At 31.0% G+C, this 22864-nt stretch overlaps 6 protein-coding genes across 6 annotated transcripts; 4 read left to right on the forward strand and 2 right to left on the reverse strand. All coding sequences in view use genetic code 12, as the record gives it.

Moving 5' to 3' along the window:
* Window positions 1-1376: 1376 nt before the first annotated feature.
* Window positions 1377-3863, reverse strand: DFJ63DRAFT_286505 (uncharacterized protein; the record flags this gene model as incomplete). The annotated part of the gene is made up of 1 exon (XM_064904977.1): window positions 1377-3863. One exon carries the CDS (start codon window positions 3861-3863, stop codon window positions 1377-1379), a length of 2487 nt encoding a protein of 828 aa, XP_064762904.1.
* Window positions 3864-5251: 1388 nt separating this feature from the next.
* MET10 (sulfite reductase subunit alpha) lies at window positions 5252-8629 on the reverse strand (the record flags this gene model as incomplete). Its single annotated transcript, XM_064908158.1, has 1 exon — window positions 5252-8629. One exon carries the CDS (start codon window positions 8627-8629, stop codon window positions 5252-5254), a length of 3378 nt encoding a protein of 1125 aa, XP_064762905.1.
* A 499-nt stretch (window positions 8630-9128) lies between these two features.
* Window positions 9129-10922, forward strand: DFJ63DRAFT_286400 (FAD-binding oxidoreductase; the record flags this gene model as incomplete). Its single annotated transcript, XM_064904968.1, has 1 exon — window positions 9129-10922. One exon carries the CDS (start codon window positions 9129-9131, stop codon window positions 10920-10922), a length of 1794 nt encoding a protein of 597 aa, XP_064762906.1.
* Window positions 10923-13267: 2345 nt separating this feature from the next.
* STB3 (Stb3p) lies at window positions 13268-15385 on the forward strand (the record flags this gene model as incomplete). Its single annotated transcript, XM_064908159.1, has 1 exon — window positions 13268-15385. The coding sequence occupies one exon, from the start codon at window positions 13268-13270 to the stop codon at window positions 15383-15385; it is 2118 nt and encodes a 705-aa protein (XP_064762907.1).
* Window positions 15386-15816: 431 nt separating this feature from the next.
* CDC47 (DNA replication licensing factor MCM7) lies at window positions 15817-18647 on the forward strand. The gene has a single exon (XM_064907596.1). The coding sequence runs from the start codon at window positions 16116-16118 to the stop codon at window positions 18555-18557; it is 2442 nt and encodes an 813-aa protein (XP_064762908.1). The 5' UTR covers window positions 15817-16115; the 3' UTR covers window positions 18558-18647.
* A 2180-nt stretch (window positions 18648-20827) lies between these two features.
* On the forward strand, window positions 20828-22639 carry DFJ63DRAFT_312892 (uncharacterized protein; the record flags this gene model as incomplete). Its single annotated transcript, XM_064906066.1, has 1 exon — window positions 20828-22639. One exon carries the CDS (start codon window positions 20828-20830, stop codon window positions 22637-22639), a length of 1812 nt encoding a protein of 603 aa, XP_064762909.1.
* Window positions 22640-22864: the final 225 nt, after the last annotated feature.

The raw sequence follows: 22864 nt of genomic DNA on the forward strand, positions 1-22864 counted from the left end.
AAAATAAATGATATGAAAGGATAAGATATAAAAAGGAGGGAACAAGGTTTAACGAATGAAGGAAAGACTCTTTTTGAATGGGAAAGTCTATCAGACGTGTGTGAATGTGGTAGTGGTGGTAATTGTGGTAGGTCGTAGTTGGAAGGTGTAGTTGTAGTTGTTGATAGTTGAGATGGTTGTTGTTACCCCTATCTTTTTTTGTCTGACAATTTTTTTTTTTCTCTTTAGTAACTTTGTGTCTGAAGTGTCTGAACTGAACTGAACTGAAGTGTCTGTCTGAGGAACAATTAATGTCTGTCTGTCTGATTAAATACTATAGCACTTGGGAACTAATAGATAATTTAAATAACTATAGATAGATAGATATAAAATAAAAATTTCTATAAAACTGTAATAATTATTTCATCAGGTACTTATATCAAAAACTTTTACTTTGCCTACTTTTATTTATCACTATGTGATGGAACTTGAACAAGAAGAAGAGTAATTGCTGAATTCTAAAATTTTGATAGAACAAAGCCCTCTGTTTTACAGATTAACTTTACAGGTTGCATATTGTTTAATAGGGGTTTATAGCCATAACCATAACCTGTAAAATATATATATATATAGGACTAACTAACTACCAGTAACTAACTATGGCCTACTTACAACCATCAGCCGACATTTACCCATTTACCCCTATATATTAAACTATACTATTAGATATATTATATTTGTATTCGTACAAGGGAATGGCCATATTTTATAGTTTTGCCTAGACGATGGTACAGTGTGTCTCCATCCCCATTACAATTAGTGGTAGTCATTTAAACTTAATTACAATTATATCGTACTACCCTTTCCCACTCCCCCAGGATCATCTGGTTTTTTAAAATTTAAATTTAAACTACTCAGTTTTTACAGTTTAGACACGTTTCTTTTTTTTTTTTTTTTCTTTTTATGATCATTTCTTTCCAGTTTGTCAATTCTTATGTCATTTTTGGTTTTCGAGTCTGCTCGAATTTTACGTCATAGCTTTTCGACAAATCGCCAAGTCAACAACTAATTAAACTTGCTCTTACCTAACATAGGAAGTTAAACTTATGTCAATGGTTAATAGTAACCTTGCTAAGCTTTATCCATGAACCTAGCTGTTACCTGTCAAACTTATAATTCTTACAGTTTAATCCTTACTTTGTGTATTTGTTATTGTTGATGTCAAAATATTTCTCTTCACGAATTTTGTTTCGGTATACTGATTACATAATCGTTTATTAAATTTTTGATATACGTTGCTACCAATTATAACTTTATTCATTTTTATTAATAATTATACAAACTTTTTTAATATATAGTGTTCTCTAACTATGATTTTGTCCCCTTTTCTCCTTTTCCTACAACTTTGTTTGTAATTCATACACATCACGATTAAATCTCTTATCAATAATATCAATCACATAATTTAAATTAACTTCATTATTAATCAAATTAACATCCGATGTTTGTCCTTCCCTTTTATTCAATAATTGTAATAAGAATTGATTCAAGATATTCAAATCTCGACTATTTAAGATCTTCACATATGCTTTTGTTTTTTGTTTATTCTTGAATATTGAAATCAACTGTAAATTGAAAATATAATATAAATTATTAACAAGATACTGTTTGTTGATCGATTCAAGGGAATAAATATGGGAGAAGGTATTGTTTTCTTTATTTTGATGTTTGGTAATGATATATTTGAGTAATCCTTTCGTATCCGGATATTTCAAATCATCTCCATCAACATCATGAGGGATAACTGATGGTAATTTCGATGTTTTTTCATTAGTTAAGGCAATGATATTTTCAATTAATAAATTATATGATTCTAAGAATGGGATAATCAAATTCGAAAATATATTTAAATTTGTCTCATCTTTAATCACATACTCTCCATCATTGTCTCCATCTGCAATAAGATTCAATGATTTAAAATCATTCAAGATAAATGTTAAATCATTTCTTTTATTCGTATTATAATCAAATAAAAATTCCGTCTTTAAAAATCCCATAATGATATAGAATAATTTAGTAATGTATACGTAATTCAACAGATTTGATCCACTCTTACCCAAATATAAAATAATAAAACTAACAATACATCTTTGAATAATAAGATGAATCGATAAATTCTTATAATATAATAATTCAATTGGATTTAAAATCTTTATAACGTCATTGGTTTTATGAACTTGAATATATTTAAAGAATTGTAATACTTGATCTCGGAAAACTTCCACCACTTGATGATCTTGTAATTGAATTAAATTTTCTAATAACGTGATATTAGTGATTGATTTTGACGTTAGATTTTCATTATAAAGTACTAAACTTACTAATCGGAATATCGGAATTAAATCTTTAATCTTAATTGAAATAGGTTTGGAATGAGTGGAAGATGAATTAATATCACAATAATGGAAATAATAATAAATTTGTAAACTTAATCCCACAATTGAAACTTCAGGTACATAACTGATACGATTGACTTCATGTAAGATCTTGAACCCTAATTTTTTTAAATTGACATGATTAGAATCAGTGATTTGGAAATTTGTATTGGTTTTAAGATGAGATAAGAATTTGGGATCCAGTTCTTGATTTATAAAATCACTTAATAAGAAATTATTTCCTAATTTAAAAAATATTTTCCCATTTAATAATTTGGAAAAATTATCATTAAAATTATCATTACCCCATACCACTTTCCTAGCTTCTTCTGAATTAGCTAATAAATTCGATATACCATTCTGTAAGATATTCAATCCTGATTCTTGTTGTTTATCACTTCCCACTAATTCCTTTAAATATCCATCTGTTTCATACACTCGTTCATAAGTAAGTGAAACCGGTTGGAATATCAAATCAAAATCTTGATTCTTTTCATCATATTTTTGTTTTAAATAAATATTAGTAAGAGTTTTTAAAATCCCATATTTGGGTAATAATAATTTCCCATCTCTTGATCTTGTTCCCTCGATGAATACTTCGAAATTGATTTTATTTAATAATAAAAATTCAATCACATTATTAAGATTTCTTTCGGTATATAATTCATTATTAAATGATCTCTTGATGAATATAGCTCCTAAATTCTTTAAAAATGTTCCAAATACAGCTACATTTAAATTCTCTCCTGCTACTACCGCAGGAGTAGCTAAATTAAATCTCACACAGATTAAATGTAAGATAATATAATCAATATGACTTTGATGACTTGGTAAGAATACAATTGATTGAGGATCTTTCACATATTTATGATATAAATCAGTGAAATCCTTTCTTGAACACCAAATACCCTTAGGGAACATCTTTTTAAATAATGTCATGACGGTTAAATAGGCAGTTCTCATGAATTCAATTGATTTGAACGTGGGTAATCTGGTTTTATTTTCTTGTTTATAATATTCCACCATGAATTTTTTAACTTCTCCAAATCGTTTATGAAAATCCTTACCATCAATCAAATTCAAATTCAATTCTTGATTAACTAATTGATAAATCAATTCATCCAATAACTTATCTTCTCTTTCTAATTTGTTATTCATGTAATTTTCAAACTTTTTATGAAAATCATCATGATGTTTATGAATGGAGTATTGATATTCTGCTTTACTATAGATATCTTCAACTGGGATACCCGTGAAAAACTTGACGGCACTATGTAACAAGTTGAAACTGTTAATCACTTTGGCATTCCCATCAAGTTTGACATAAGTATCTTGATCAGTAGGTAAAGGGTAAGTTAATTCAATACTTGGTTTTGAAAATACATTGTCTAATATGTTGACGTCAAAATCACTATTTGAAATATCATGCTGTTGTGAAGCCTCAGACATGATGGATGGATGACTATTGATGGATGATGATGAAAAAGTATCAGATCAGATCAAATTGCTCAAACTGGTTGTGAACACAATTGATGATATTTATATTAAAAGTGCTGCCAAATTCAAATCTCAGCTATCACAGTTTGCCCAACAAAATTAAAATTTAAAGGAGAGTGCGAAATTTTTTAATTATTTTTTAGTGCTGTTTTAAAAGAGGTTTAATGATCGGAATTGGCCTTTGGAATGCCAATGGGTGTTTGATAGTTAGTATGATGGTGGTTTATAGTACCCGACTTATGACTGATGGGTATGATCTATAGTTATATTCTATTAATGTTCAACAACATCATGAATGACACGTCTATCTTGGAGTGATCTACTTCACTTTACCCCACCCTTCACTGATATTACTCTCCCCATTAACCCTTTCATCCCTACCACACCATACACACATATTAACAAACTTGAAGAAGATAATGCCCCCTTCTCCTTTTTGTATACTAATAATAAAGTGCAAAGACCACGGTAATCCTATTGTGGTAGTTTATTTCATAACTCTCAAATAATTACCCATTACCTTTCCTAATTAGGGAATTATTTTTGTTGCTGGTTACACTTGGTAGCGCCAGATGTATATCCGTGGTTCTGTCAACTAATTTTAATGTCTAAATATTATTAAACCTTCGTGCGTTATTCCTTTCCTTCTTTCCTCGATAAATCATGTCATGTCATTGTATAACTATATCAGTTTCTCGAAAAGTTTAAACTGATGCTTCTCCTTCTTTCCTTTAGTTTAGCTTGTGCTTATATATTAGTTAGCGCAACTTTATTTTTCGGTTGATGAATCCGAGGCATATCCTCCTTATCATGAATCCTAGATTAATTAAAAATTATCTATATTATATTATATGTTATCTCTCCCATTTTTAGACCACATTGCTGGATCAAAGATTAGTTTTACCTTGCTGCAACTCTATAAGTTCGAAACGATTACTTTAAACATTATCTCCTTCACTTGCATATCGTTGCTTTAATTACATTTCATCTACCATTGTTCAATTCCTTTTTATTACAAGTAATCGCCTTAATTTTTATATTATTGCTCATTAACTATGTCGTTTCTTATCTGTACAATTATATTTCTACATACTCTTGCTTCATTCAAATTTATACTTATCAACCTTTACTATACAACTAGAGACGGAAATTTCTTTTTTTAAGTGGGGTATAAAATGGGGTAGTCCTGTACATAATGAGACACATTCTTTCTCTGGCTGCAAATATCAAAGCTCGTCTATATATACGACTACAACTACAATTACAACTAATACTTGAAAGGATTGATATAAATATTATAATTAAAACAATTAAAAATAAGAAATGATAAATAAAAAACTCTAATAAACTTCTAAAATATATCTACCTTCTTCCTTCATATCTTCAACAATCTTAGCAACATCTTTAACTACTTTACCTTCCTTCTTAGCTCCATTACGAATAATATCTTCTAAACAAGCAGTGATATCTGGAACAGGCCAAGTAGGTCCACATAAATAGAATGAACCTTGTTTAGCACAAACAGCATCAGTTAAATCTTCAATACTTTCTCTAATCTTATCTTGAATATAAATCTTTTGAGGTTGATCTCTAGAGAAAGCAGCTCCAATATGAGTTAAAATTCCGGCTTCTTTATAAGCTTCCCATAATTCTCCATAAAGATATTCTTCTTTCTTATGTCTTGAACCTAAATAAAGATAAATTTCACCAATTTCAAATCCTTGTTCTAATTGCCAAATCTTTTCTTCAATAAAAGCTTTGAATGGAGCTAAACCAGTACCTAAACCACTCATAATGATTGGTTGAGTAGTTAATTTTGGTAATTTCATAACGGATGGTTTAACACTAACCACTAATTCTTGACCAATTTTCAAATCAGAAAGATATTTGGAACATTGACCATATCTGATTCTACCTCTTGAATCGACCCAATCAACCACAACAATTAATAAATGAATGGCTCTGGTATGAATCTTTTGTGATGAAGCAATCGAATATTCTCTTCTCTTTAATGGATTAATGATTTTAATTAATTCTTCAAAGGATGGACGGGCAGATTTGAATTCGGTTAAGATATCAACATAAGTATCAAAATCAACTTCTTGTCTTTTCTTTAATTCTTCTAATCCTTCAGCACTACTTAATTTTAATAAATGTTCTTTTTCCTTTTCATTAGTAGCAAATGATGACAAGCTTTCATAAAATTTCTTTCCTGGTTTACCTAAGAAATCTAAATTATCTAATAAGATTTGTTTGACTGATTTGATTTCTAAAATCTTGGCATCATCTTTATTATTAGTTTCAATTAAGGCATCACCATCTAAATTATAGAATTCCAAGAATTGATCAACATCTTCTTCATTGTTTCTACCATGAATACCTAATGCTTCACCAATATCATAAGTTAATCCACTATCACCAATATCGAATTCAATATGGAAGATATTACGAGAATATTCTTGAGGAGTTAAACGTTTGTTTTCTTGAACTTTAACCACGAAATTCTTAACTGGTAAATCTGGTCTTAATTCTTTTTTCACACCATAAGCTTCTGCAAAAGTGAATTTAGTAGCTAATTCCTTGTATCCAATTAGATTATTTTCGACATTTTCAGAATCAACAACACCTTCACGAGGATTTGGGAAGAATGAAGTTTCAACTGGGAAGAATGGTAAGACAACTGGTTCTTCAATGTCTTCATCAAGGATTTCATCACCATCTTGATCTTTCTTTTCTTCATCAACTGGAGCAACTTCTAAACTAGCCCATTCAGGTGAGACTTCAATCGATTTCAAACCATTGTTTTCATCAATAATTTGAATAAATTTATCCAAGACAACAGCTAATAATTCAAATCCATTTCCATTGGCTTGTAATAATTTATTAACGATGAATGATTTCAAATCAGGTAAAGTTGATCTCCAGAATGCTAATTGAATTAAAAATTCTTCAGAGAACCCTTTAGTGGATTGATTTAATTCATCTAATTCCTTTAAGATAGTTAAATCAATAATAACTAATTTATTTTGATTCTTAACTAAAGAAACTTTAAAATCAACTGGTAATTTCTTTTCGACAAATTCATTGACGTCATCAATCTTTCCAACGGAATTAATTAATAAAATAGTTGATTCTGGTTTGGAAGTAGCTAATACATCATAACTATTCAAAATTGATAAATCTTCTAAAATGATTAAATCAGCCGAATCAATAGTTTCACCTCCTGAAATAGCATTTTCAGAAGAAATGATTTGAGATTGGAAAATACCTCCATTAGAAGAAGTATCAAATTTATTTCTAATGGATACGACTTTAGAATCATCTAATGATAAAGAAAGAGCTAATTTATCAGCAGTCTTAACTAAAATACCATTATCTTTACCCCATAGTAAGTATTTACCAACTGGAGAAGAATTAGCAGTTAATGGACCATCAACAAATCTAGTTTCAATACTTGAGGATAAAATATCATCTTCAGATAATGAATCAACGAAATTAACTAAAATCTTACTGATAGTGATTGGAGTCCATTCGAAATTCAAAGGATAATTGAATTCTTCAATCTTCAAATTATGATATAAACCATTTAAGAATAAAGTTGAAGTAATATCACTGATTAATCCTGTACCATTAGTATTTTCATCATTAACCTTTTGATCTAAGATGATAATTTTTTTAGTGGATTTAGGTAAAGTAGCAATGAATTTTTGTTGATTGAATGGGACAGGGACTCTAATTTTAACTAATCCAATGGATTTAATACCGGATTTTTTAATCAAGTTGGATAATTGAGTAGTTTCAAAAGTACCATAACTAATTAAAACAGTATCAGCATTAGCATCACCAATATATTCGAATTGAGAATAGTTTTCACCAGTTAAAGCATTTAAATTTTGGAAAGCAATATCAATAGCTTCATCTAAATTAGTTGGGATTTGATCAGATTTATTTAATAAACTTTGATATAAAGTACCTAATTCTTCAACACTTAATAAATTTGAAAATTTACTATAGTATTTAATGAAATTTGGACCATCGAATAAGTTTAAAGATGGTTGACCAATTAAAGATACTAAATAATGATTCAATAAAGTAGTATGTTGAATTTCAACTCCATTATTGAAATCTAAAGGAGTGAAAATTGAATAACCTAATGATCTAGCAATATTTAATGGAGCAGAATAATTTGAAACCAAAGAATCAGAATTAAAATCAAAATCAATAGCACTAACATTGAAAGCTAATGGTAAAGAAGGAGAATCACCAGAAGTATTGGTTGAAGAGGATAAGGTTGGTCTCATATAAGTTAAGGCATTTGAGCCACTAATTATTGATAATGGTTGACCATTAGTACCATTCTTTTTAAAATAACCTAAGATAGCATTGGAAGCACCTGATCTAACTTCGAATTTATTATAAAATGGTTTAATACCAAATGAATTAACTCTATCAAAGGTATTATTCCAATTATCGATATTTGAATCTAATAAATTATCAATTCCAACACTACTATAACTGAAGATCTTGGAAGAGATTGAATAAATAGTTTGATTAACAATAGTTAAAGGGGAGGTATAGATCGTACCTTTGATTAATTCAGGATGAGCAGTTGAACCAAATGGATTAGAAAGATGTTCATCAAGGAATTGCTGTTGTTCGTTGAAACTAGCAGATGATGAACTACCTTTACTGTCAACAGTTAACGCATGAGGTGCCATCGTTCCTGTTTGATGAATGAATATCAGATGAAGTGAATGAAAGGAAAGAAAGAAGAAATAAGAAAGGAACTGGTTATATCCAATTGCAACACGGCCTTTGAAATTTTTCAATTTTAAAAAAGTTTTTGATATTTGATGTTGCACGTGATATGTTCTAATCGAAAAAAAAGATTTAAAATTTAATTTCTTTTTTTGGGTTTTGTCGAAAACCGATTATCGATTTGTCGCAAAAGTTTACATTCTTATTTTTGCGACATGACTTTGCGACAAAGGGATTTTTATCGGTCCTATTACGCAATTTGGTTAAAAGTTCATTTTTCAATAATGGATATCGATCAGAGCCACAGATTGGTTTGACACTTTCGATTATTGTTAAAACTCATTTGTCAGATTATTTAACCAGTGTTATAGTATATTCTTTCTTTTCAACTTTTTCAACTCTATCTTTATAGTTTTATTCATTATAGATTAGTTAGTTGAATAGAGGACAATAACTAATATGTGGGGTTCTAATTTAAAGAAGAATTTAATTTCTCGGAGAAGTTTAACCTTCACCAGACTTCAATCTACTGGGAAGTCGTCACCAACTATTCCAGCACCACCCTTACCTCCTAAGGCCAAGTCAAGTTCATTGGGATACGCTTTAGTCGGTTTGTTATTCTTAGGTGGGGGTATCTACCTTGGATCACAATATAATTCGATATTCACCACTGCACCACTTAAATCGTCCACCACTACCATTGAATCATTACCTCCATTAATATATGCTGATGATAATCAATTCCAACAAGGTATATCTGAAATCAAAGCGATTTTAACCCCCGATCAATTCAATTATGATGAAGAAGTTATCAAATCCCAAAGTGATTCATTCTTCTCTACTCATCATCCTCCCAAACCTCAAGATCAAAAACCAAAAGTGATAATTTCTCCTAATAATACTCAAGAAGTAAGTGATATTTTAAAAATCGCCAATAAATATCATATTCCTATCGTCGCCAATTCAGGATTAACCTCTTTAGAAGGTCAAACCATGCATACGAGAGGTCCTAACAGTATTGCATTAAGTTTCAGTCATTTGAATAATATAGTTGAATTCCATCCTGATGATTTGGATATTGTGGTTCAACCGGGTGTAGGCTGGTCTGAATTAGATGATTATCTTAAATCTCATCCTTTAGGATCTCATTTATTATTCCCAGTTGATCCAGGTTTAGGTGCTACGATTGCCGGTATGGTAGCTACATCTGCTAGTGGGACCAATGCGTACAAGTATGGAACTATGAAAGAGAATGTGGTTAATTTGACAGTAGTATTGGCTGATGGGTCAATAATTAAGACTAAACAACGTCCGAGAAAATCATCGGCAGGATATGATTTAACGAGATTGTTTATTGGTAGTGAAGGGACATTAGGGATTATAACTGAAATCACAATTAAATTACATGTTAGACCTAAGAGAGAATTAGTTTCGATTGCTTCATTCCCTACGATTAAGGATGCTTCTGCTACTGCTCAAGAAATCATTAATAAAAGTGGATTACAATTGAATGCGATTGAAATCTTGGATGAGACTACGGTATCATTTGTTAATGATGGCAGTTCAAAGGATAAGAAATTTGATGAAAAGCCAACTTTATTCTTCAAGATTGGTGGACCATCGGATCAATCTATTAATGAACAAGTGAAAGTCATAAAGGAAATCGCCAATCGTAATCATTTGATTAAATTCCAAAACAGTCATAATGAAGAAGAAAACGCTGTTTTATGGAGTGCAAGAAGACAAGGATTATGGTCTACTTTTGAATATGGAAACAAAGTATTACCCGACCCCAATGATGTTCAAATCTGGACGACCGATATCGCGGTCCCATTATCGAAAGTAAGTCAAGTTATTACTGAAACCAATGATGATTTGAATAATAGTGGATTCAAGGGTAAATTCAGTGTCATGGGTCATATTGGAGATGGAAATTGTCATTTCTTATTATTATATAATTCTCCCGATTATCATAAGACCAAGACATTAGTTGATCGTATGGTTGAACGAGCTTTGAAATATGAAGGTACCTCCACCGGTGAACATGGTGTCGGTGTAGGGAAGAGAAAATATTTAGAAAAGGAGTTCAGTCCAAGTTCATTAGATCTTATGAGACATATTAAACTTTCATTAGATCCTCATCGGATCTTGAACCCCGATAAGATATTCATTATTGATAAAGATGATAATTTAGATGAATTATTAGAAGCAGGCCATATCCAATCGGTTAATAAACATGATTGTTGTCATTAAATTCGTTCTATAAGATGTATATAATTATATAATTATGAATTGAATTAATCATTAAATTGTATGGTTTGTTGTGTATGGTGTAAGTTAAAGTTAAGATCTTATCGTCGTCATTGTTGACTAGTGTTTTCTTACATAATTTAACAAGTTCATTAGATATGTCGTAGCTTAGTGATGTGAGTGGTTCATCATCATCATCATCATCTTCATTTAATAAATTATCAATGGATCCAATGATACCAAATTTGACTCGAGATAGGATTAATATACTATTAATAGTAGTTATATGATTATAATATTGAAGACCTTGTTTGAACGTAGTGATGGTTGAAGAAGGTAGTATAGGAGTATGAGTTATTGTAGTTGTCATGATGTGATTATATGTTATTTTTGCCATGAAATGGTTGTGAAATGCAACCAAATTATCAAAATAATTGATACTGTTATGATTTATGGAGAAAAAAATGGGTCGTGTGGATGATACCAAATCCAACCCTCTACCTAATTGGGAAAATGTGACACAAAGACATTCATTTTCAGTAAATAAATGACCTAATTAAGAATCGGTACTTTTGTCTAATAATAGAAATAGGTAAATTAAATATTGAGTGGGGGAGGGGAATGGTAGATGATACAACTAGTTAGAATGATCAATATTATGTCATGGAGATTTTTTTTTATTTTAGCGGATAGGTTGGAAATAGTGAAAGTTAGTGACATTGTATGAATGGACAATAGTGGAGAGCGAAAGACATATAGATAGAGAAATGGTAACAACGGTTAATTATACTGAGAATGGAGGAGCAGTTAAACAGCCGGTTAATACTGGTAAAAGATCGAGGTTCAATCTGAAAAATTTCAACCACTAATAGACTATAGTTTAGGGGGGGAAGTATAAGGAGGGGACGTTAGCGGAGTGGAAATATAACTTAGAGGGGGTGGGGTGGGGGGCGAGGTTATTTGAAAAGCTTAAAAGACATTGCAAAAAAATAGAACTAAGTTTCCCCTAAATAAAAAATATAACCCAATTAATTGAAAGTGGTAAAGTAAAGTAAATTAAAATGGAATGATTGGCAATTCAACTAAAATTTCATGAAGTAGAGTGAGTGATGAAAACGTCATAAGTTTAACAATTGTTGTGTTTACGAATAATAGTTAGTTAGTAGCGACTCCTATTTATCTTACTGTTTGAAAGAGTAAGTATACTAAATATAGGGTTTGTTTATATATGTATAACATTCCCCATTATCTCTGACATGTATATATATACTTAATATAAACTGTATAAGTTGAGATAACATAAAACTAAAACGGTAATTCAATTCAGATAGATTATCCAGATTAGTTGTTAAGCAATTCCATTTCAGTCAGTCACGAAAAGTTTAGTGTCTGTCTGAAAAAAAAACGCGTGTTGTGGAAATTTTCAGTGCGCTAAAACTTTAAGTTTAGGGAGAGAGAAAGGCTGGTGATTCCAACAAAAAAAAAAAGAGTCATAAGAAATCTTAAAATTCACAAAACAGACAGACAAAAATTCAGTCAGACAAAATTTCAAATTGAGTGACACTTTTGATTTACCAAGGTTTATTATATATCTATAGTGGTATTTGACTTTTATACTAGTTGTTGTTGCTACTACTACTTCTTCAGTATCCCATCAGTATAACTATCATATATCAAATTGAATAAAATCATATAAACAATAACCGTCGGATAAAGACTATAATCAAATCTTACCGATACCTCCACTAAATAAATTAAAAAGATCTCACTATTTACTGGCTCGGTGTCAGTCACTAAAAATAAATTTGAAAATTTCCACTGACCCCGTAATTTTTTATTTTTATTTTTTTTTCCCTAATTAAGAAGATAAGAAATTTTGAAACGTTCAGCTTAAACTGTGTGGTGGGTAAAATAAAATAAATTGAGTGCGTGTGTGAGTGAGTGTTCTGAAAAATACCACAAAATATAAACACAACCAATCCAATCCAATTCAATCTTATATCAGATTGACAACAACAACTATCATCTATTATCAAGTATCAACTGGTATCATCAAGTGTTAAGCAAGTCAGACCATCCATCAGTTCATTCAACAAATCCATTCCAATCCATCAACTACGAAACTACAACCCACCCACCCATTCACTTACTGACTATCTTATCATAAATCGCAACTTTATCAGTTATCATTCCCTAACTTATCATTTATCAAATTTCACTTATTTCACTTACTCCAACAATCACCTTTTTCAATCATTTTATCTAATTCAAGTATATATCACCAGATATAACATCCAATCCCTCCTTATATATTCATTATATCCATCCATCCTACTCCAAACTAGGATATGTCAACTGCTGCTATGACTAATATTCATAATTTGATAAACGCTCCCACTCCTCCTCCCCCTCCTCCCATTCCACCTACTCAACAATCACTCCCATCAGTTCATATATTATCTTCATCAAACTCTCCTCCGTTGAATTACCTTCCTCCTCCATTATCAACTTCTCATACCTCCCCGATTAATCATACCATCTCCTCCTCCTCCGCCTCCTCCTCCCATATCCAACCAAACCACTCCTCCAATACTTCTTTTGATGATGACGAAGATGATCACCACACATCCAAACAAACTAATAAGAAACTCTTATCAACCTCATCTCCAGAAGGGATCCAAGTCGCATCAAAAATAACTCCAACAAGATTAGCCAATCTTTTAATTAGAAAAGGTCCCTTACCAATCCGTCATATCACCCATCAATTATCATTAGAAGTAGGTAGTTTCGATCAATTATCCTTATCCAAACAACGGAGATTGATCATGGCCGCCATGGAACAAACTGATTTGATTAATAATGTCGTGTTTGAGAAAATTGGATGGGGTCAATGGGCTGTTCGGAAAGTTAATAGTGATTATATCGTTACTGAAGGTACTGAAACTTCAAATGGTGGATCAAATGATCTCCCTAATGGTGGTCATAATGGATCTATTAATAGTATTCTTGATGATGGAAATAATGAAAAATTGATTAATGTTAATGATTTAAGAAATAAAACTAATTTGAAATTAGGATGGTCAAAGAAACAAAATCAATCTAATACGTCTACAAGTACGAATACTGGAGCCACTTCTTTAACTAAGAAAGATAGAAGAGAATCAATCACCAATAATAATAAAAACTTACATAATATAAAATTACCGAAAGAACCAAAGAATTCAAATGCTATTGCGAGTGATTCAGATGATGAAAATGATATTGATTTGGAAAATGTCATGGAAGATGATGATGATGAAGATGATGATGAAATGTTAGAGTCAACCGCATCATCATCAGAAGAAGATGATGATGATGATGAAGATGACGATGCATTATTCCCCTTTGATAATGACGATAAAAAGAGAAATCAAATCTCATCCATTAATCCATCTACAAGTACAACCACCACTAATAAATCTACAACTTCTCCACCTCCTATCAAATTCGCTAAACGTGTTCCAATCAAAATAAGTCCTCCTCCATCATCAACTTCAGGTGAAAGAAGAAGAAAATCTTCAAGTTCAGTCATATCAAAACCAACTAGTTCTCATCGATATCAAATTTTTAATCGTTCAAGATTAGCTTCTTTCGATGGTGGTTTAGATAATTATATCGTATCATCGGCTAAGAACTCTAGTGTATCGATTAACTCTCCCCCTCCTTTAACATCCTCATCTCCATTGAATTCATGGTCTGGTACCACTCCTGATTTAATCAATCTTAATTCAACATCTAATACTACTACTTCTACTACCACTAATAATAATAATTATATTCATGATAATAATTCATCATCATTTATTATTGAAAAAGTCGAAGGTGGAGGTAGAAGAAAATCATCATTTAATGAATCTCATATAAGATCGACATTATCTTCATCCTTATCTCATTCTCATCCAAATGCTCCAAAAGTAACATCCACTCAATCTACCAATACGACCACTACTTCTACCACACCTTATGAAAATGCTCAGTTTGCCAAATCTACTCCAAGTTCAATCCATTCGAAATTAGAAGATTCTCATCATCGTACCCACCATCACCATAATCATCATCGTTATTCTCATCGTAATCACAACGATCAAAGTGAAGAAGATACAGATGAAGAAGATTGGGCTACTATTGGTCCCGAATCATTACGCAAGAACAGTATCACTTCAAATTCATCTATAACAAGTGGTGGTGGTAAGAAAAAAATCAATTCAAGTACGAACACTCCTAGATCAATCTCAAGACAAGGGAAGTATCCATCATCATCCACTGCTGCCCGATCAAGATCAGGGGAAAGAGTTAAAGTCGAATCAAATACTCTGTCACCTCTGGTTCAACCCCAATTGGAGAATAACATCGATACGATGATGGATGTTGATGTCGATGATGAACAACGGTCTGCAGCTTTTGCCTTGGTAGATTTAAGGAATTAGTTCATGTGTGTGCATTTTTTAAAGGGATATTTCTATTATTATTATTATTGTTTATTTTGTTTGTTTGGTTTATGATTACATTGTATGTTTTATATCATTAGGTTTCTATTTCTAATCTGCTAGTGCTTTTTTTTTTGTTTACTTCACTATTTAAAAAGACATAATCTACAAGACACTGTTTAATTCAATTTATTTTTTTCCCATTTACTTCCTACCTACCTACCCCTCCTGTGTATCAGTGTTACGTTATGTTATGTTATTTATTCTATTATTGTTATTAGATATATATGATTAGGTCTATATATATCCTCTTTTTTTTTGTGTCTTTTCTTGTTGTTAGTGTATAGATAATTTATTCAAGTTTATTTTTAAATTGACTTTAACTCTCTTTCTACATTTGTTCTGGTAATATATGTATTATTATTGATAATTAGGTGTAAAAGTTGTTGTAGTTGTAAAATCGTTGTATATTTTTTTAATATAGTGTTGAACACGTGATCTACTCGGTCTGCATATAAAGTGCAATATTGCCTAATTAGGAAATATAATTACAAACGCGTCCAGCATTCATCAAAATTGAAAAATTATCAATCAACTCCTTGCAACATCCCATTGATTAGATTCATTCAATTATAACTGTTTTCTTGTTTTTTATTTTATTTTGAGTTAGATCGTTACTATCAAGTCAATTCCATTCATTTACATCAAGTCAAGTCAATACTAATTCAATATGTCGACTACTACGGCTACGGTGTTACCTTCTATCCAATTAAAAGTCAATTATAATGAAATTAAAGATATTGTAAAGGACTTCTTACAATCATTCAAAGATTCCACCATCGATATTGATGATTTAGATCTTGATGATGAAACTCCATTACATGGTGCCAAATATATGAATATACTTCAAAAAGTAGCTAATCGTGATGAAACTTCTGTTTTAATTGAATTTGATGATTTAAAAAGTTATCTTTCTAATTATGAACCAAGTGGTAATTCAAGTTCTCAATATTCAACTACTTCTCATACTTTATTATCAACGATTTTGAATAATACTTATAGATATAATGAATTGTTCTCCAAGATTATCGATGATATCATGCCTGAACCAACTAAAGATATAAGTTATAAAGATGATGTATTAGATGTTATTTTACATCAAAGAAAATTAAGAAATTTAAGATTACAACAAGAATCAAATGATGAATTCAATCATTTAAGAGAAGGATTATCCAATCCTGATGATAATACGTTTGGTAATTCAAGTCAAGTTCCTCAAGATCCTTCAAATGGATTCCCAGCTAAATTAACTCGTCGTTATAATCTTTATTTCAAACCTTTATCCTATGACAATGGAAATACTAAACCAGCTTTATCAGTAAGACTAATCAAAGGTGCTCATGTGGGTCATTATATCACTGTAAGAGGGATCGTCACTAGAGTTTCTGATGTTAAACCAAATATTTTAGTCAATGCTTATACTTGTGATAAATGTGGTTATGAAATTTTTCAAGAGGTAAATTCAAAGACTTTTACTCCATTGTCTGAATGTGATTCTGCTGCTTGTAAAACTAATAACAACAAGGGACAATTATTCATGTCCACCAGGGCTTCGAAATTCTCGAGTTTTCAGGAAGTTAAGATTCAAGAACTCCTGAATCAAGTCCCTGTTGGTAATATTCCTCGTACTTTAACCATTCATGTTAATGGAGATTTAGTTCGTGCTTTAAAACCAGGTGATACTGCTGATATTTCAGGTATTTTCATGCCTTCTCCATATACCGGATTCAGAGCTTTAAAAGCAGGGTTATTGACTGAAACTTATTTAGAAGCTCAATACATTCATCAATTTAAAAAACAATATGATCCAAAACATATCTCCAATGAATTCCAACGTGAAATTGATCAATTATGTGATCAAGGTGATGTTTATAATAAATTAGCTAAATCTATTGCCCCTGAAATTTATGGTCATTTAGATATTAAAAAAATCTTATTATTATTACTTTGTGGAGGGGTCACCAAAGAAATTGGTGATGGTTTGAAAATTAGAGGTGATATAAATGTTTGTCTTATGGGGGATCCAGGGGTGGCTAAATCTCAATTATTAAAAGCCATTAGTAAAATCGCTCCAAGATGTGTTTATACTACTGGTAGAGGTTCATCTGGTGTTGGTTTGACTGCAGCTGTCATGAGAGATCCAATCACTGATGAAATGGTTTTAGAAGGTGGTGCTTTGGTTCTTGCTGATAATGGTATTTGTTGTATTGATGAATTCGATAAAATGGATGAAAGTGATAGAACTGCCATTCATGAAGTTATGGAACAACAAACCATTTCTATTTCTAAAGCTGGTATAACTACTACTTTAAATGCTAGAACATCAATCTTAGCTGCTGCTAATCCTTTATATGGTAGATATAATACCAGATTATCTCCTCATGAAAATATTAATTTACCTGCTGCTTTATTATCAAGATTTGATATCATGTTCCTTATTTTGGATCAACCATCTCGTGATAATGATGAAAGATTAGCTAACCATGTGGCTTATGTCCATATGCATAATAAACAACCAGATATGGATTTCGAACCATTGAATTCCGCCACTATAAGAGAATATATTTCAAGAGCTAGAAGTTTTAGACCAACTGTTCCAAAGGAAGTAGGTGATTATGTGGTTCAATCTTATATTAATATGAGAAAAGAATCTCATAGAAATGAAGATTCTATTAAGAAATTCAGTCATATTACTCCAAGAACTTTATTAGGTATATTACGTATGGCTCAAGCTTCTGCTAGATTAAGATTTGATGATGTGGTAACAATGGATGATGTTGATGAAGCACTTCGTTTAATTCAAGTATCAAAATCTTCCTTATATAATGAAGAAGAAAGAATTCGTGAAGATGAATCTGCCACTACAAAGATTTATCAATTAATTAAATCAATTGCTGAAAATAATGGTAGAGGTTTCCAAAGATCATTACAATTATCAGAACTTAAGGATAGAGTCATCGGGAAGGGGTTCAGTATTGATCAATACGCCGATTGTTTGCAAGAGTACCAAAACATTGGTATATGGCAAACTATTGATAATGATCTGACCTTGCTTTTCCTTATGGCTGATGATGAAGATAATTTTGATGATAGTGATGAAAATATGGAATAGATTATATGATCTACATCATTCTTCTCCTCTATTTGTAATTGTATATTAACTTTGTAAAATTTGTAATATTTAATAAATTTTTATCTAACTATACAAAATTTAATTACATTCTATAAATAACCTATAAATATGAGAAGCAATTATGCTGGGGTAGCATTGAATCTTACTCTTAACACTTCTAATATGAGCCTGCGTTCTTCTTCATTTCTTGCAACCTTCGTGAAATAGGATTGTTGAGTAACTTTAGAGCGATATCGGTTCATAATTGAGAGAAAGATGGCGCATTTGACTCTCACATTTTCATTTTGGAATGACAAATCACGAAAATTATCGAGGTGCACAACTGCTTGATCAAAAACTCGATTTGTCAAGATACGTGCAAAATCGGTTATTGTTGGTTGAGAAGGTGAAGTTTGAACTTGTTGTTGTGGTGGTGGTGGTGCTACTTCTTGGGCTGGTGCTGCTGTTGGTGCTGCTGTTGGTGCTGCTGTTGGTGCTGCTGTTGGTGCTGCTTCTGTTGGCGGTGCTGGTGATGATGCTGATGGACCAGAATTTATTCTGAAATTTGATTCATCGAAGTGATATCCGTAAAATTGTTGTGGTGGTGGTGATGGCGGTGGTGGTGGTGCTGCTGCTGATGCTGCTGCTGCTGGTAGAGCGTATGAAGAAATTTCCATTGGGATGAATATCCCTTCAATTCCGTCTAACCTTACGAATTTAATTGTTCCTCTTACGGAAGCTAATATTAACTCCCCACTATTTCTATTATTAGACATAGCGAAAGCTGGTGTATGATTTAATAATTCCAGTTATTTACTTTAAAGAGGTTTTAAGTGATGAATCTTTAATCACTTTTTGCAATTTGCGATTGTGATTTATATGTAGGATAATTCACCTAAGAGACCGACAATAGTTGCCAAATTAAAAATTAAAAATTTGCTTAACCTTAAATAAAGAAGTAACAGGAAATAGTATTCCCAACTAGATCAATCAGATTTGAATCTACCCTTAAATTGATTGATTGATTTCTTACTAGAGATCTTAATATTGTAAAATAATGATGATATTTAACCGATAGGAAATTAGACAAAACTTAACTTAATAAAGCACCAATCTTGATTGTTAATCAAGAATAAATGTATAATAAAAAACAATTCAAATAAGCTTAATACGCTACTATACTCAGTTGGAGGATAGATTGATAGATTAATTAATCAATTAATCTATTCTAGGTATCGAATTGGTGTGTGTTGCCAATGCTGCCAATGCTGCCAATGCTTCCAATACTGCCAAAAATTTCAACCTTTGACCACCAATCAATCTAATATTGATATCAAATTGATTATTTCTCTCCAACCTTATCTATGTATGACTATTTCTTATACTTGCTAGTACTATTGGATTGTTATTTAGTTGTACACTTAAAATATATGAAGGCAAAATGAACTAAAAGGTAATTGCCCCTTATATATAGAGAGACAACTACAAATAATTTGTTACGCGGCTGACTTATTAGGAAGAGGTATGGAGGCAGGAAATTATGTTTATTAGTTAGACGCGGGTCATACAATTTTTGGAGTCTAGCTATGCTAATGGAATGCTGACTTTTCAAAGACAAATAGAGAGTTCCCATTAGTGAACACTTTTCTTCCAAGCTTTATTATTAATATCTAAAGCATTCGAGTAAAATGCAGTTAAATAGAGAATGGAGTACACCTCTGTGATTTTTATCTTACTGCTGATACTAATTTTTAATTACTCAAGTTCTGAAATATGAGTTCGCAGACTAGAATTTAATCCATACAAATTAACTATGGGAATACCTAACAAACTACTTCTGCATATTTATAAATTTATTGATCTTGACTTCAATGGACTTAACCACAATAATTTAATTCAAGCACAGACAAATTTGTTAATCAACGGGAGTAAATTAATGAACATCCTGCTACGAAATGTAAATTCACTTCTTAGTGCTAGCTATTCTTTATTAGAGAGATTGCTACACACATTTGTATTCCCCTCTGATTTTGGGCAGGTGCATAATTTTTATAACTTGAGAATGGATGCAAAATTCTGCATGTAATTTTTTCCTTCTACAGAGGTTGTCCTTAAAGTTTCCACTTAAATATTTAGTGACCCTTTTGAAAAACAATAAATCAAGCAGACACATCCAATTCAATAAGTTCTTTTCACAGGCAAATTTTCAAGTTTAGATAATTTTCAATAAGTTAGAGTATCCAATTAATTATTAAATCCAAATCTATTCAATGAATCAACGGTGTTTTTCATATGATGACTTTTTCATTGCAACCTTTTTTAACAATATATTTCCCAAGTTTCCATATGATTCAATTGTCGGAATATTAAGATTATTATCTATTCCAGAAATTGTTATACTACAAACATTGATTAACGACGACTATGTGAAAGGGATTAGAATAGATCAAATAACAAAACAAAGACTTACTGTCCGTTATAGAGACAGTAAAAAGGGAATGGATCCATGCCTTTTAAGGTCAATATTTCAAGAAAAGTTTAAAATTAAAACATTATTTCATACTATAACAGATTTAACTAAATTTGAACACATTAATCCTATCCCAGTAGAATTTAACTTCCAAAGTACTAAATCATTTCCAATTCTATATTTGGATGAATTCATACGAAACTCAAACAGCTTTGATATTGCTTTAAACTTTTTTATGCTAAAATATTCCCAATTTAAGAAATTAGAAAACTGTAAAAAGGCTATGTGTGTCAGCATCATACGAATAAGTGACATTGTGGGAAAGGGAAACCAATCTGTAGATTTGGATCTATCAAAGTATTCAAATTTAAAAGTTTTTGAATGTAGATATTGTTTGAACTTTAAAAGCTTGAGATTAGATTCAGCCTTCAATACGTTGACGAAGTTAATAATACCTGATGTATGTGATCAAGACTATTTATCAAAATTTATTAATCTAAAATATCTTGATATCAACTTTAAAGAAGAATTTGTGATTAAAAAAGTACCCAGAACCATTGTCACTTTGTGCTTGATTAGCTATAATGAAAACAGTGAAATAATAATCCAATCACAAGATGATTGGCCCAAAGGTCTAGAGTCAGTTGAATTTAATGTGTTTCGTAAAGCATTCGAAGGTGTCATTATTGGGTTGCCATTTTACTTAAAAAAGCTAACAATTATGTATAGAGATAACTCTGAATTTACAGTTAACTTACCATCTTTACCAGCTTCACTAATCGAATTTGATATTGCAACTCTTGGAGACTATACATATATGGATCTGACTATTGTCAGTATTCAGGGTGACAATCTTAAAAAACTAGAGTTCTTCCGTATATGTCTACTAGATGATAGTACCAAACCAGTTTATATTGCACCAGGTATAGAAGAATTTAAATTTAGACTGGGCAAATGTCTGTTTGATTTGAATGATCTTAATTTTGAATATGCTAAATTGAGTTTAAAGAAGTTGGAGATATGTTTCATGGAGAAACATGTTTTCACTCAACTAGATTTTGAGGAATTTCTGAAATTGGAATCTGTCATTCTAGAAAGCTGCATTATTGAAAACTTAAATAACTTAAAATTGCCTTTAAGTTTAAGACTGTTGAGATTTCGTTTAAATCATTTTATATCAGTTGACCATTCATGTCCATTATTCGGTGATCCAATGAAATATCCCAACTTAGTTCTGCTTTCTTTCATGAACTGTGATATAGATTATATTTCAACTGAAATACAATTACCAAAATATCTTCAAATTCTAGAAGTACCACTCAGTAATAATAAACAATTATTTTCAAAGATTCTTAACCATGAATGCTTAACCTATTTAAGAATATTTCCATTAACTTCTTTAGAATACTTTGACAAGTTTAAAGATTTTAGCATTTCAAACTCCCACAATAATAGTAAAATCAGAAGATTAGAATGCATTTTGCCTTACCCTGCTTCTGATACAGATCTTACGGTTAAAGTTTATAAGAGTATTGAGAAGGCCTTTGGAAAGATAATTGAAAGAAAATGGTTTCGCTCTAATACTTTCCATTTTGTTCTTGGGCTGACCTAGTTTGTTTAATTGTTAAGGGGTAACTTTTGCACCAATTCTATGTAGAAAAAGTACAAGTTCGATTGATGTTAAACATCTTTGTACAATAAATAAGTATTTAGATATTATAATTAACATCTTTAAGGGAATAATCACTCTGCTGATACTATATCTAATTATATACCTATTGAAATAAATAAACAATACAAGTCAAAAAATAAAAAACTATAAAAAATCTGTACCCAA

The sequence above is a fragment of the Scheffersomyces coipomensis genome (assembly GCF_036884675.1).
Source record: "Scheffersomyces coipomensis strain NRRL Y-17651 chromosome Unknown DFJ63scaffold_3, whole genome shotgun sequence".
Classification (NCBI taxonomy): Eukaryota; Fungi; Ascomycota; class Pichiomycetes; order Serinales; family Debaryomycetaceae; genus Scheffersomyces; species Scheffersomyces coipomensis.